At 34.0% G+C, this 17333-nt stretch overlaps 1 protein-coding gene across 1 annotated transcript in view; it reads right to left on the bottom strand.

The window, feature by feature from the left end:
* The window catches only part of ULK4 (unc-51 like kinase 4), a 211562-nt gene that overhangs the window by 128917 nt on the left and 65312 nt on the right, over positions 1–17333 (bottom strand). Inside the window, exons 23-29 of the mRNA XM_058026927.1 lie at positions 16867–17000; positions 13927–14048; positions 13558–13614; positions 10505–10556; positions 10320–10414; positions 1978–2029; positions 1736–1880 (exon numbers count right to left, since the gene is read on the bottom strand). Of these exons, the coding sequence (XP_057882910.1) occupies positions 1736–1880; positions 1978–2029; positions 10320–10414; positions 10505–10556; positions 13558–13614; positions 13927–14048; positions 16867–17000 (657 nt within the window). The remainder of the gene's footprint in view (positions 1–1735; positions 1881–1977; positions 2030–10319; positions 10415–10504; positions 10557–13557; positions 13615–13926; positions 14049–16866; positions 17001–17333) is intronic.

Here is a 17333-nt window from a genome sequence, read left to right as displayed (position 1 = left end):
AGTTGGATTCTTTCCCATCCCTTATCCCACAACAGAAATACTAAACAGTATCAGCAAAAATCTCTTCAGCCTCCAATGCTCTCAGTTTCAAGAGATTTCAAGTTTTCAAGTAACCCATATTTCTTGGGATACAGCTTTACATTATCTTCACAAGTAGATTACTCTGACTCTTAGAACTTCTTCCTTCTCATCTCTATTAATGAGATGGGGAAACTGATTGAGTAATTACTTAAACCCTGGATTCAAGATCCTGAGCTGCTCTTAAGACCCTTTTTCATTCATCTGCCACACAGTGCATGATAAGATGGCACAGCTGAAGTCCCCAACTTAGTCTCAGGCCAAAAAGCCCTTCCAGCTAGTAAGCTTGAAGACAAAAGTTAATTGGCTGTTTTCCTTCTAGTTTGTTATTAGCATGACACTTCCCACCAAACACACATCCCCCTGCTCAATGAGAAACATTGTGAAAGATGAACATGTCTACAAAGGGCAAGCTTCAGAGCAAGTACAGAACTCTCTCCTTTGACTTCAGGTCTCTTCCCCTATCTGAAGAAAACTATCTGACAGCTTTAAAAAATGCTTTTAATAATAAAATATACTCTATTTTAAAAATAATATTTTCAGTTGCCATTTTAATTCGTACTGATACACCCTACACTGCCCAGAGGAAAAATTTTGAAGAAAGGTGTTGAAGTTTCTCTACAGAACTGTTAGATTTTCATCCAATTCTCTGTCAGAAATAAAAGTCTACACACCTTACATGGATAAAACATTGGTCCTCAAACTGTAAGAACATTACTCAATTAGCAGAGAAAGTCTCATATTTGGAAAAGACACTGGGTTTCTGATCATAATCCAGCATTCATTCCTCCAGCCTTTTTCCACTTATTTAGTGTAAAGGTGGTGAACAATTTTCTCACTTGGGGCAGCTAAGTATTGACCATTATTAACTTTTGAGGACCACATAGAAAAATACACTGCAGCATTCTGAGAATAATGTAAAATACGACTGATGACTCATCACTACTGTACTTGTCTTGTGTTCCTTCCCTCTATTCACAGATGTTACCAGCTCACAGTCAACGTGTGCATAACACAGAGAGCTCACTTTATGCTCTCCTGCAAGTTGCCATGAAAAGAGAGGCCTCATTTGACCATAAACCATGTGAATGAAGTTGCAGACCATATCTTGCCTACAGGCTGTAGTTTCATCTACTCTGCTGTAGGGTTTTTCTGCTGCTTAGGGCAGCAGGAAAGGACAGCAATTTAGAGGCAATAACCTCTGGGTGAACCACAAAGGATTAATCCATGATGTATTGTTCCTTTAAAAAAATTTCTATGTCATTCCATATGCTTTCAGAACATCTTAAATAAAGGTACAATATCGAAAATAGAAAAAAAAAGATGTAGTTAGAATGTTCTGACTGTATTAGAAGAACAAAGAGAAGTATTTAAATCACAGCCCAAAAGCTAGAGGGAATCCTGTTTTGCTCCAAAAGTAGCCAGAGGCACAGTATCATAAATGAGTGTCACACAGAAGTTGTGTTTGTGTTGCATATGAAAAAATACTAAATAAACCCAGGAGAAGATGTTGGGCAAAGAACTCTGGCAGCAGTTAATTGCTATTCCCCTTTTGACTTAGTCATTTAAACATAGAAAGGATGGCTAAAACAAATACACTGTCAAAATGGTTGGCGTATCAAGTTATTCCCTATCACTGGAGCAATATTATACTTACTGAGGCAGCAGTAAATCTCTAATGAGAGACAGAAGCTTGTTGTTTGAGTTGAGGCTCTCCTCTTTCTCCTCACCCATGACTTTGTGGCTTAAAAGCACTGATGTGGTTTCTGAGAGCAACCGCAAGCTCAAGAGTCTCCATTCCTCTTGAAAATAAAAGTGCCAAGAATGTGACCACACTGAAATATAATTAAAACAAACTGTGGAATTCATAGACACTGTAGCTGATATGTCTATACTTACCATTCTGACTGTGGACCAAAGAAACAAGCGGTGGGACGATAGAATCTTCAACCTAAAACAGAGAATTAGAAAGATGTGGTTTAGATCATTCACAGAGGAAAAAGATAGAACAGAGATACACTATCATCTCTGTCTATTTTGCTGCTAGAGCCCTTAAACAAAGAGTTGAATAATCATGGAAATTCAGCCATAATCACTCTTATAAAGCCACCAAGTTAATCTTTCTCTGGTAAACTGCCATAAAATTACAGACATTAATATACTTTTATATAGAAAAAAACAGCAACTTTGGTATAATTCATTGACAGGGACTTTTAACTTAAAGTACAGAATTCATTGCAGATGTAAGATATTAAGAAAAAAGGGTATTAGAGTATCTTAATCCTGATGTTTTAATCCATACACTAATCATTGAATAGAGTTCAGATGAAAAACAGAATGGTACAGAATTAAAATACATCAGAAAAGATGTATTACCTCTAAGGAAATATCCCTAAACTTAATATGGAGTATTGAAAATATTTTAACTTCGTCCCTTCTGGTAATACACAGTCTTGCACTAAAATGTAAATTTACATTACTAAAGACTTGCACAATGAAAAATATAATCCCACTTTTTATTGTCCATGAGGGCATTGTTACAAATATATCCTCTGTCACAGGACTAGTCGGCTCAGGCCCATTTGAAATCAACTGATGATAAAAACTAGGCTACGGCTCAGTTACAAAAACAGTCTATTATTAGTCTTCTCTGTAAGAGAGTTTCTAATTCTTAAATCACTGGTAAAAAATAATTTATTTAGACAGGTCATGCTTGGGTTTTGGGAAGAGGATGGATGAATAGCTCTGTAATTTTTAAGCATGTATCATGGATGCACACCTCCTAGGATTTACTTATACAAAGAAAATTGCAGTATAGATTCTGCACCATGGACAGGATTTGGTGTAACAAGACTGCGTTATACTCTCCCATGTGTTTTGTTTCCGTAATTAATATGAGAAGATAAAATTTCCCTACATACATGCAGCTACTAATAAGAAACATCTATAGAAGTTGAAAGTACGTATGAAAAGGGTCACTAAGTGAAGTTAGCCTCTAGCCAGCAATAACTGCAGTTAGCAACTCTTTCACTGCTGGTTGGTGGACTCTGTTAAATCAATCTCTGACATTAAGGGACTCATTTACTTTAGTTTTTTTCATTTCTGAAAAAAAAACTTCTACAAAATGCTTTTGTTACAGACTTTCAATAAAAGAAGTAAAAGGATTCTGGTTGAAGTACGGAAGCCAAACTACTCTTGCAAGTACCAATAACCTTTACACCTATATAGATAATGCTATATATCATAAAATGTGACTTTTGTAACATTTCATAAATTTGAAATATTTCATTGTCTTTTTGATTGAATAATAAAATTGCACTGCATTCCAACAACTCCATTAGTGCAGGTTTCTACACTGTTCTGCAAATGGTAATGTATCAGCTATAACATACCAGTGAAGTAGGAAAAAAATTGTGTGTACTTGAGATCTTTCAGTCCAAGAAACCAGTTTAACTACCACAGAGCTTCTCAAATGAAGAAGCACATGTAAGTGGTAAATTAAAGGTGTGAAAGAGAAAAGAGGAAAAGAAGCAGCTCTCAATTATCTGAACCAACCTAGAGTCCCTGGATATTATGAAACACTCAACAGCAGGAGCATTGACTCAGACTTATACCGATTAAGATGGCAGTATACAACAGTACAATGCAATTTCAATTTATAAAACTTAAAATCTACTATCACTTTAATCTAGCATTAACAATAGTCTTTCCACATTAGTGAATGTAGTTAAGCCAGTCATAAGTGTTCTATAATAAATATATTTTCAACTGTCATCGTAAAGAAGATTCTTTAGGTCGTAAATGACTGTAGTAGTTTAGTCTGAACTTTTCCTAACACAAACCTCAGTTTTAGTAAACAAACTGTTTAGAAAGGAATTCTCCATAGATGTTTGCCTCATGTCAGTTCAGTGTGATGGGGAAATCAACTAAATGAAGCACTGATCCTACGGAAAATTATTTTATTATGAAAGAGCATATCAGAAAGCATACACTGAAGGGGGAAGCAGATATTAAATTTTATATGAACCTTAAATTGGATACTTCCTAACTCCACAGCCCTAATCTTCTCTCCATGCTATTTGGGTCACTGTTTTTCAATAATGTGTGTATAAAATTGTAAATAAGGTATGAACTTTGCGCATGAATATTAAGGTGAAATAAAGTGAAGTACAACAGTACATAAAATATTTTTAACAAATTCACCAGTAAATTGCAAACGTGTCTGTCATTTATGTACAGAGAAGAATGGTACTAGTATTTTGGCACTGAAATAAATAGAAGAATATTCAGACAAGGATTTATTTATTCCTCTTTTGAACGGCTGCTGATATGTGTGGAATCAAATCTCCATATATGCATGAAGATAAATCAGATACAGTTTTTTTTTTGTCTCAGTCTTTATCACTGAGATTGCTCAACAAAAAATGAAAAATTATTCTTCTTTAAGCCTAAACAGACTAAATAGGCTGAACATGATTATAGCTCTGGATCAGTTCCTACCACCTTTTAAACAGACTGATATTCAGTTCATGATACATCCTTAGCTGCACAAAACCACCAATACAAAATTCTGTAATGATGGCATTCCAAGGTGGTGCTGCCATAACTGTGCTGTTATGTATCCAAAACAGCAATGAAATTCTAGAAACTTCCATACACATTACATTCACATCTCCCAGCTATAATATATATGTACAGAACCAAAAAAACCACCCTAGCTCAAAGCTGGTAATCCTGTTTCTGACAGCAGGAATGGAGTTGAAGAAGAGTATGAGAAATAGACCAAGCATAAAACACACATCTAGCTTCTAGGAAAGTACCTCTTGAATTAAGAAACTTTCTAAGCTGATTATGTATCTGTATTTTTGCATTTAGCCTTTTCTTCCATATATTTGTCCCATCCTATCTTAAATGTATTTATACTGTTAGCATGTGCAATACTTACAGCACTGCATTTTACACTTCAGTTACGCCTTATGAAGACATATCCTTGCTTATTTTAAAGCAGCTAACTTGATACCCACATATTATTACTTTAAAAAAGCATGACTATTTGCAATTCATCTTTCCCATGCCATTCATGCCATGCACTACAGAGTATTTTGTTTCCAAGATGTTCTTTTCTACACAGACCCTTCTTGCATGATCGAGCTGTACCTTTTCTTGTTAAACTTCATTCCCTTTGAGACTGAATGACCACTGCATTCAGTGTTTGAGACCTGAGTGCACCGTGGCACAACATTTTCTGCTTTTTTGTCTGATCATTCACTAGTAATTTCCAATAATCTAGTTGTCTTTCTGTTTACTGCTTAGTATAAAGCTATCATTTCCATAGAAAAATAATGCCAAAAGACTTCCAGAAATTACAAGTAGTTTAGAGTTTGACACTGCATATGTACAGTAGAAATTACTTTCCCATGTCCATTACTTGTCGTCAGTATTGAATTGCATGTCATTATTTTCCTTTCAGTCAAATCTAAAACCTTTCTGCAACTTCTCTGTCAGTTTTAATTTTCACTACTGTGAATAATTTAGTGTCATCAGTCAGTTCTGTCACCTCCCTATTCATTTCCTTTTCTGGATTAGCAGCACATTTTGCAACAAACCTTTCTAAGGCATCTCTCTTAAAATACCTAAATTTTTAAAAACTAATCTCTATTCTCCACTTAGTAAATTTTAACTAGTTAGAAGTTGATTAGCCTGTAGGTAAGAGGTCAGGGACATTAATGAATTTGAAGTCTTTGGTGCACGACTTTGTCAAAACCTTTTTGGAAATACAATAATTCTATCCAGAGCCAGAACACCTGTCTCCATAATGTTGAGTAATTTCTGCAAAGAAAACTTGACTAGTGAGGTATGAGCAACACTGAGAAGAGCCTGGCTCCATCCTCTTGACAGACCCCCAAACCCCCACCTTTAAATATTTATACTCATTAATGATATGCCTTCTCAATTGTCTTCTCCAGGCTGGACAGGTCCAAATCCCTCAGCCTTTCCTCATGAGAGATATGCTCCAACCCCAAATCATCTTTCTTCCTGCCTTCACACTTCTCAAAGCATTTGCTCGAAGCACAGCACACTCCTCAATGTTTTAATACCATCAGTAATCCTCCAGAATGTAACAGAAAAAATAACCTAATGCATGTTAGAATGAGTTGGGAAGAAAGATGACACTTCTGTAATTTTTATTTAAAATTCTTCAGAATCTTCATTGAGGATTTGGTTTTTTTCTTATTTCTAGGAAGAGACAGCACTGATTGACTGACTCAATATGCCAATTAGTAGAGAACTGGTTTCATGAAGAAGCCTCATGTCATCTGGATTAGCTTAATAGACAGAAAGCCACATGCAGTGTAGTATTTTAATCTACTTGAAAAGGGAATGTGATCGAAAAACTTCTCTACAATACGTTCATATAGTCACATCCTACACTGACAAAATTAAGATGTCAGTGGTTAGATAAGAATAGCCCACAGATGAAGAACACTCATGCTGAAAAAAGCACTTGCAGAAGTTTCTAACCCTTGTGTTGTCATCTGTATTGAAATTAATAACTCCCATATTGTCAAACAGTAGGTTTCCCTGTCATATGACTTTTCCCTTGACTTCCCATCAAGCAACTCATCATGTTTTAGGTGCTTTCATTTTAGTCTGATTTTTAAAAGTAAGTTTTAAAACCTTGAGGAAGAGAATCACTGCTGACAACTTTGGCCTTAACCAGAGAACAACTTCAATGTTTTGGGTAGAAGATTATATGTGTAGTACACAGATCATTTCTGGGAGCTAGCTGGAGTATAGAAAGGACTCCCACAGGAATTGTCTGCAGTCATGAGCTTCTTCACTCTTTTAAGTGCTCTGAATTTGAGCATGTCCCTTTTTCAGACAAATAAATATACTTAACACAAAATAGAAAAATGCAAATTATAATCAGCATGTCTTCTTCCAGTTAATTATATCAAAATCTTATACCTAAATTTTATATCTTATATCGAAATCTTTGAAAATTGGAAAATCAATATTATTATAACACTTAGTATCTGAATTTAGTAAGTATGTTCACATTTTAGATAGGTGGAAAAACAAGTAGTTGGACTTGTACCAGTTTGAGAAATAAGGTTAATATTTCACTCCAGTCTATACAGTCTCTTCCTAATGATCTTCAATATCATATTTGCATACCTGAAAATCTGGTTTTTTAAAAATTTACCAAGTCACATTTACTGTTATTCTTTACTTTAATCTTGCACACATCTGCATGCAAAATGAAATTACTGCTCACTGCTGGCTTTCATTTAAGCACTGTCAATTAATTTCCATTGACTTTATCACACTTTGCAATATCTAATACAGTCACAGTCTCCACAGAAATTAATCTCCTCAATAATTGACTTCAGATTAATGGTAATCAGAAATTTAACCACAGAAACTCACAATTTATTTTATTTTCTTTGTCAAAAGTATGAATACAAAAGTAAATAAAACATAAACTAAAACCCAGAACAAGTAATTCTCCAAGTGGAAATGAAACTGAGATGTTGTTCTTAAATTCCTATTAGTGTAAACAATTTTTACTTTAGTTAAACTAAAAACAGAACACAAATGAAAAACTTTCTGGTTCTGCTTACTCATTACAGTCTCACTTTTTATTACATTAATTAAACTTTATTAGAAATGCATTTAATTTCTGGTTAGAGACATTAGAGCAATATCACAGTAAGAGCAGAAAAAAATGGCATCCTCTTAAGAAGGTTTTGGCCTTCACCCAGCCTCACTCCCGAAAATCCTGCTTGTAAACAACTTGGCCTAAATGAGCAGTCCAGGCTCATCCTTCCGAGCTCAGCCTAGGATTTCAATTTCTCTCTAGTAAAAGTGTGTCCTATCAACAACTGTAATACTTAAATATTGATCTGGAAACTTGAACATGTCTGGCTTCAACATTTTAAAAAAGTACAACGTTCTGCTGTGTGCTGGAATTTATATTCATAGATTCCAGTCATGCTCAGCCTGCAGCAATTAGAAGATATCCCTCGAGCAACAGCAATTCCAAAAATAGTCTGTGTGCATCATAGAAGATGAAGTACCACTTTCCTCTAAAGTAATGTATGCTGTACATTCAAGTATAATTAGCACACTAGACTTCGTAAATAGTATTAAACTAATTACTGTTTGCACCACTAGTGGCAGATGTGGTTAGAGATTATTAATTACAATGGACAATTTCTTGAATTTAACATAAAAAATGCAAGGCAATTTCTCCACTTTATTTTATGTCTGAATGACTATTTGCTGAGTGTCAAGAGGGCTCTTTTAAATTAGTAAGAACTGTTATTTATGAAAATCAGCATATGAAGCAACAGATTTTCTTAAAAAAAAAAGAAAAAAAGAAAAAAAGAAAAAAAAAAAAAGAAAAGAAAAAAAAAAAGCTGTAAAAGCTGCTCATTGAAAAGGATACAATTTTATACCCAAAGCAGGGAAACTACAAAAGAATTACTGGACAATCATGGTTAGAAAGGAAGTTTTATCTCTAACTACATAACTGATATGCTGAGATGGATTTAAAATAAATGTCTAAAACCTCCTGCACATGAACTGAAGTAAACTGCTCCCCAGAAATCTAGATACTTTAAAACTCCCCTACTGTGACCCATGGGTTACTTAACAGACACTAGGATAGTCACTCCCTGGCTTCAGGAAAAAGTTCTGCTAAATGTGGAGATGGGCATAGGGGAAGAAGAGTTGTAAAGAGGAATTCTCTCTTCCAGAGAAAATCCCCAGACCATTAAACTTGAAACAGGTAGAGGAATTTTATTTCATGTGCTGACACAAGGTATCACAATTTCAGTCAGTGCTGATGGACCACCATAAAAAATGGTACATATATCTGTCAATATAAGACACACTGGTAACTCACAAAAGTAAAGCAATTATTTTTTAAAACTGAGGTGATTCTAGAAGGATACAGATATAGTGAGAAGCAAGGTGACAGGCATGTAGGGAGATATCAGTAGGCATTCATACTTCACCTACACTTATTTTATTTCTAGGTCACTGTTGCCATATCAAAGTAAATTGAACAGTACTATTTCCCCTCTGACTACTAATTGGTTAGGTTTTTTTGCATAAGGATCATTATCTTGAATATCACTCCTGTGAGAATCCATGAAAAAAAATCCTATTAAACTTTTTAAAATTCCAATTCATACTTTGGATTCATTTTACTATTTTCACTTGTTAAGACTTTAAAATCTAAATCCTCAAATAACACACACACCAATTAGGATTCAAATTCTAAAACCACTTGATTTCTAAGATCACCCATTCTTATCTAGCACAATCCCTAACATCCCTCATTCTTATTTATTTGTGTCTTTCTTGATGTAAGCGCTATATATAAGAGTGTGTGCCCTTAAATAATTCCAATACAAACACATAAGATTCAATTTGAATCAAATGGTCATCTCAGCAAGTATGGTGGATTGTAATTTGGTGAAAATCCAACACAAAAATGCATTGGTGCAGGTTATGATGATTTGTCAAACACTGATTTAACCATTCAGATGACCTGATTTGCTGACAACCATTTCACATCTTAATTGTTCTGCCTTCAACTAGATTAGCTCACAGTAGAATGTTTTAACCAAGAATTCCAAAGAAAACAAAACTCAGTGATATAAGTATGTTTGGTAATTCTTACGGTATGTTTGGTAATTCTAATGAAATTTTTAAGTAAGAAATCTGTTAGACCTAAAAAGCAAGTAAACAAACAACCACAGAAAAACCCCAGCACCATAACTGCTACTGATGACCTCATCAGTAGATATGATGTCGACTGATATCTACTACCCCCTAATATGATAGAATGGGATCAATTCTCAGAGGTGGTGTTTCCAAGCCATGTTGTTGTTAAAAGCATATGTTTATTTAAAAAGCATAAATAGTGGTAAAAGTTTCACTAATATATAGCAATATATTTGCATTGAAGCTGAAGAAACATTTACAGAATCAAGAACCACTATTTCTAAACTCTAAGTCCTTCTCATTGTCCCTCTGATTTCTCAACGAAATACAGTAAACGGAATGTCTTGCTACTTTTTTGAAAATTCTCTATAAACATTAAGTATTTTTCCTGTCAAATAGAACCACAACATATTTTAAACAGTTTCTAAATCTTCAAAACTTTCTATTTATAAATGGAATTAGGCATATCAGCCTGCAACTATTTAAATTGCTGTCAGACTTACAGTCAAGCGATGGCTCATCAGCAAGCTGGGATGCTCTGTTACTGCTCCAAAGGTCATTAAAGTAGTCTTAATCAATTCTTCTGATGCAGCTTGCCCTGTTGGTAAAAGTAATCATATTCCTTCATACAATTCAATAATTAGAATATCTATGTCTAAAAGTACTGCAATATCATAGGTTACCCCACCTATTGCTCTATCCAAGATTGTTTCTCCTGAATCTATTGATCTGATGAACTCCTGCAAAAGAAGCAGCATTTTTGTCAAAACACTTCAGGGAAACAATATTAAAAAGCATAATCACTGAATAATTACAACAAGAAATTCTTTGAAAAACTGTGTAAATACAAAATATTATTGCACCTACATTGATAATAATTAACTAAAACTGAAAGTACCAATGATCTAGCTGTTCTAATTTTGCAAGTCTGTAATGCTCTTGGAACCTTGAATGTGGAGTACAGTAAGGATCATGGCTCTGACTAGTATCAGAAATCATAACATCTCTAGCTAAATAGACAGTAATTAAATGTTTTCACTGTAACAGAAAACTGTAATTTCTTAGAAGACTTTGAACAACCTTGCATGTGGCTATGTCAAAATAACTCACTAAAATGACCAAAGACCCTTCAGAAAATGCAATCTTCTGTTATTGTACCATCTTTTTGATCTCCATGCATGCTATACATGCTATGGATGCAGTTACACTCAGGAGAGCATGGAAAAATGCATACATAACTTTCTATTAAAAACCACCTAAATTACTCATCATATTAAGGAACAAGGTCAATAAAATATTAATAATCTGGATTAAGTAAATATTGTACAATTAGACTCACTGTTCTTATGCTTTCATTTCTATGCATAGCTGTTAATTTCATTGGGATGCAAAAGATGTTATTAAGACTCGCTAAGGAAGGAAAATTCTCAGCAGAATATGTAGTATGCTTTTTTTTACTAATGTAGTATTTAGGAATATGGCATTCTTTTATATTTCACTACCAATTAAAATTTCCTTATTACATATTAAAATGGAAGAAGTTTCTACGTGGGTTATCTTTTTCACAATATGTAAGTAACATCTGAAGGATTCTTCTCTAATTAAAAATACAGTTAGAAACCAATTATATATTTCATTATTTGAGAGCACCTTAGAAAGAGCCATAAAAAACAAGTACTTCTATTAAAAAAAGTTATCTTCCTGATCATTTGGAGAAAATTACTAGGTATTATCTAATTAACTTGATTTGGAAGAGGGCAAATTACTTTGTTTGCTCATTTTTAAAGAGTTTCACACAACCATAGTCTCAAGACTGATTTGAAAACATCAAAATATGTTGGTGCAAAACTTGTTCTGGCTACTAATGCTTATTAATTGTATATTAGAAACACAGGGAAAACGTGTGATTTAAAGAAATGCAACTCTGGGGTTTTTCAAGCATTGGAGAGAAATGGTATATGTGTATTTTGCTACAGGCGAGTCCGTGCCCTGTGCACACCACCAGGAGCCTGCTATTAGCGGTGCCTTTGGGGCACAGTGTGTACTTCTGTTCACAGCAGAAAACATGAAAGGACTGTCCCGACTCCCTCTCAATTTCTTTGCTCAACACTACTGAAAATTACAGTGATGATGGAAGTAACTTCAAAGCAGTATGAAAAAAAAATCTCAATGAACAACCACTACAGGAAAATAACTCTTCCATCCAGATCCCAAGCACACATCTTTCCACTCCGCATAATTTCTTACTGTTAAGAACAAGACTATTGAATAAATCAGGAAAAAAAAAAAAAAAGAACAAAACAAACAAAAAGACTGCCTTGCTATAGTCTTAGGGGCCTCAGATATAGTACAGTATTTTGAAAAAGTACAGGGTGATGACTGAATGTGCCTTTACAGGTGTCAGTGGGAATGTTGCTAAACTCAAATTTCCAGAGTAGATTATTGCCTGATAGAATGCTTACTTACTCTTCCAGATGTAATTACATTAGTTATATCATAACACAGCTGCATAGAATGGATTAAAATTTGATATTAATTTTTTTTATATACTGCTGTCCCTCCATTTATCATGTGTAAATTTAAACAGTGTATGTAAGTTTCTGAATTGCCTTTTTCAAAGGAGACAGGACAAGACATAGGAAACATTGAGTAATGTGCTCCTCCTTGATTTCAGAGGAAAGCTGTACTACTATAACTAGCCTGACTTCCTCAGTCAGTAGTTCAAACAACCTGGAGTAACATCAAAAGAAAACTTTCATTGTACCTAAATTGTTGACAGAAGAATTTCACCTTCTAGAAGGTTGATTGAAAACTACTAATAAATCTACTGCCTAGTTAGAAATGCTTCAAAGGAAGAAAGGGCTTTGTAATTCAACATCTACAGTTTCAAACTTTTTTTCATCATTCTAATGCTAATTTTTACACAAATATTTTAGTAGAGCTAAATTAAACCCCATTTTCTTGGAATAAAGAGTCAAAGGAGAAAGAGAAGTGAATCTGAACACATAACTTGAATCTAATTGTTTGTAGCAAACCATTTCTTCATGCTATCTGGAAATAAATATCTATTTGTCATTTATGACCTCATGCACTTAAAAGTACTGGCTTAACTCTGATCTGCAATTTAGAATATCCCTTTTTTCTCATTTAACATAAACAATTGTTTTCATATGAGGAAATTACATTTGAACTGTACTTCTTTATTTCTCTTGTACTATCCAGTGGCACACCTAAAAAGTTCATTTTCTATGGGTAATGTCAGAAATAGGTTGTAAATGTCAACATGAGTTCAGTATCTTAGCTCCATAGATTTCCATAAACTAAACACAGTTTAGAAGCACTAGCAAGAAGAAAAAGGTGACAAGAAGAAACAATACCTTAAATACAGATTAATTATAATTCCCCTTTCATTTCTGCTCATAAAATACTAGTAGGTAATTCCAGAGAGAATATTTTATGTAATTTAGAACTAAACTTTGCTATTCAGAAATAAAGCCCACAGGAAATTCTCAGCTTATCAAATATGTACAGAGTTTCCCTTTGAATAAATAGATTACTACAGAAAATATTTTTTATTATGTGGAAAATTTTGAATACAACCAAAGCTTAAAATATACATTCAGAGTAAACTTCTCTCTCCAATTTAGAAATTTAATGTAATTTTATTTAATTAAAGTAACTTCCAAAATTTTATGCATAGGTATATCTTGTAAAAATATTTATCCTGTATTTTATACTCACAAGTAAGATGCCATAGTTGAAAAGAAACTCCTTTGTGACTATCTGGGGACGAAATACCTATTTGAAATTAGCCAAAGGAAAAACAATTACATTAAATGCATATCTTATGACCTGAAAAAGTAAAAAAATTATTTCACATGTTAAAAAACTAAAAGAGAAGACAAAATATGTATTTGTTTCTGTCATTACTATTGTTACAGAACGCACATTTATCAAATGCTGCTTCATAGCTGGAATATTCATCAACATATCTATGCATTAAGAAAACCTTTGTTTTACTCATTCTGATCATGATTGACAGAAATTAGATTTTGAAAAACTGTAAGAGTTTGTCCTCTGCGTAACAAATTTTTGGGGAAAAGAATCTACCTGGGATGTCACAAGATGAAGCACTACAGGCATCATAGGAAGGCACATCTTCAGCTGTTTGGCCTGAACTGTTGATGGGTGTTTACGCCCAGAGACGTTAGTAAGGGCACTGAGAATGTCACCTACAGAAAACAGCATTTCAGGCTGATGCAACATAAAAACATCACTAAACAACAGCAAATGACATATAAAACATCTCTGTTCCAGTAGCCTCTGTTCACTTCTGTCTTCTCCGTCTGCCAGAAGTAGTGTTCATGATGAATCCAGCAGTACTTTCCTAGCTCTGTCTTCAACCAGATCAATTCCCTACTCTGGCTACAGGCAAAGGTGACCTCTGGCAAAACAGTGAGGACAGAAGTATAAGGTGATTGTTGAAGTAAAAGTGGAATTACCCCTTCTTGGCAGAGTGGACTTATACTGGCTAAATTATGTGGACGAAGTTTTATTTCCAGTGAAATTCTCATGGCTTTTGCTTAACCAAGAACTGAATGAACTAAGATTAGTGGGTGACATAATGCTGAAGTAATATGTTTCCCCTGCAGCACAGTTCAGCAGGAAGAAAAAACCCCAAACATCCTTCCCCTCCAAAAAAAGAGATCCTTCCACCAGCCATGCACACACACGTTCTTATGCACTGATTTAACTGTGACACAAGTGACCTAAAGCTACGGGAATTCTCATAAAAGAGATAGCAACAGATCAATGAGAGAACTTAGTGGCCTCCATTACAAACCTCAGACATAAGCTAACAAAATTTTAATGGCAACAGTGAAATTATACTTCAGACTCAGAAGAGACAAATAAAAATCAAGGAATGTTATGCTAACTTTGTGGTACGTTTCCTATTGTCTACAAAAAGCAAGACCTCTTCTGCATGGCATAAAGAACAGAAGAGGCATGAGAAAACTTAGCTCATATCAAAAGAACGAAGATTCTGTCCCTATAACCTTAAAATACCAGAAGCCAAATGCGGTCTTGAAAGAGCACCGGTTATATTTTTTTTCCCTAAAAAGATAGCCGCTCAAAACTGTGAAAGGGAACTCAGATATATGTAAAGCAAACAAAGAATGGGACTCCATATTTTATATGATTTTTCAGGCCAGCAAAGGCCTTTCCTTTCACAGTAAGTCAGAATTCAATCATTTTGAATAATACCAATGCTTTTCTTCTGTTCCCGTGGAGTTCAGTTTTCAATATAAGCAGAAATGACAGAGCCTGGCACTAAAGCAGGCCTTAAAGATTTGACCCATTCACTGGTAAAGAAAAGAAAGTGTTGCTTAAAACTCTTCAAATATATAAAACACAATACTTTTTTCATTAATATCTTTTTGTTTTGAATTACATCCAATATTGTAATTCAACAAGACCTCTCTTTGCTTAGGGACTGATTTAGTGAATAATCTCTCTTTCTATATTTTAAAGAATACATAACAATCACATTTGGCAATTTTGCCTTTGATAAATAGATAAACAGATATTCTATCTTTAATTTTAGCATGATCTAAACAATTTATATCTACTTCCTAAAAATAGGTTAAATATTATAAATGCAGAAATAAAATTAATTTCTTATTTACAACAACCAAAAACTTTTAAAATTAACCAGAAGATTAAAAATTTATTTATTTTGTTCAAATGTATCTTTAAGGTCAATTTCTACAACTTGTTAATCTATTTGGTTTATAGCTACATCTGGTGGAAGAAGATGGGATCAGTAAGGAGCTTACATGAATGCATATTAAAAAAGCCAGGTAGGATTAATTCCAAATTAACAGCTAAACTGCTTTTCACTGTCCCAATTTTCAAATCTGATTATTATTCTTAGGTGCCCATAGCTTTCACCACCTCAAGCAGTACATGCTCCTTCATCATACAGCAATGAAAAGAAAAAGACTTCTGACAAATATGGACAGAGATATCTTCAGGTTTCAGAGAACAATCAACACACAGATCCAGCTTGGAAAAGAAAACAAAGTGTAGAAATTATGCTTGATATCAGTTCTCAAAAATGCATTCTAATTATAAATCAGTAGTAATTACATGTCTAAGCAATTGATGTACTATGTTTCATTAAAGTAACTATGTATTTGAAACTTTCAGATTCTGAGGAAATACCAGAGCCTAATATATCAGTTGCATATAGTATGTATAAACAGTAGGAGGTGAATTTGTGCTTCAAACATTTATAGTCTGAGACTTCCATCCTGAAAGATAGCCAATATGCAAACCTGATATTTAGTTAGAAAAAAAGGGATCAGGTGTTTGCAGCAAGGCAAAAATTTGCATTAGCAGAGGAAGTAAAGTTTCTTTTAAAATAGCAGCATGACATTTAGGTCTACTAACCTTTGCAGTGCTACCATTACATTTTCAATATCCTAGTGAAAATGTAGAAAAGATGAAAAATACATCAGGTATCATCTTATCAGAAAATAATTTTATGAAAATAAACCTTGTGTGCATGAGCAAATTGGTTTTAGGCATCTAAAACAACTGAAGCATCTAAGCTGAAATTTTCCAGAAATATTGCCTGTAGTAAATACTCAATATATAAATTTCAGTGTAAGCGATTAACATGCACTGCTGCATCTCCCCCAGGCCTCTGCTTTATGGGGCAAATTTGCTCTTAGATTGTAAAATGTTTATAGATTTTAAAATATCTTTAGAACATTGATAAGACTTCTTGTACCTCTGGGCTTCATTCCTGACTGAGTTGGTGAGGCTTAACATTCCACAAACACAAAACATTCATATAGGAAATCATGCGTTCCAATACGAAATACCTGATCACGACATATCTAAAAAATTTCAGGAAGTTGATATCATGCAAACTTTATGTAATTGGAAAATAGACTCTTTCCACCTGTATATATATAAGGAGATATCTGTTTCTTAACAGAGTAAGCAAAGGGAAGATCTGTTTGGTTAACAAACTGAATTTACCTAGAATTCCTGGCAGCTCCTGCACAATGTGATAGATGAGAAGATCCAGGCATTTTGACAGGTATTCACTGCCACCTTGCTGCTCTTTTCCTGGCATGGTCTTTCTGCTGTCTCTTTCAATATACATCAGGAGTCTACATTTAAACAAGTGCAAAACATTAACTCTCATACCAAAGAAAATAACACTATATCTCAAAAAACTATCGAACCAGACATTTGTGGTATCTGTGGTTACAATGAAGATGATGCATTAGTTTTGGCTCTGTAATTTTGTGAAAATTTTAGACTTTTCTTTTAATCAACTCTAAAACCAAAACAAATTACTGAGTCAAGGAAAGAAATCCTTAAGCTACTTTAAGTAAGCACAACTCAACAGTTTAAATGAATATGTGATATTAAGATAAGGAGTAATCTTTCTACAAACTTAGAGAGACTAATTTTACAATCCACTTTATTTTGAAGTAGGT

The sequence above is a fragment of the Melospiza georgiana genome, chromosome 1 (genome assembly GCF_028018845.1).
Source record: "Melospiza georgiana isolate bMelGeo1 chromosome 1, bMelGeo1.pri, whole genome shotgun sequence".
Taxonomy (NCBI): domain Eukaryota; kingdom Metazoa; phylum Chordata; class Aves; order Passeriformes; family Passerellidae; genus Melospiza; species Melospiza georgiana.
This window is presented reverse-complemented; position numbering and strand designations above follow the sequence as displayed.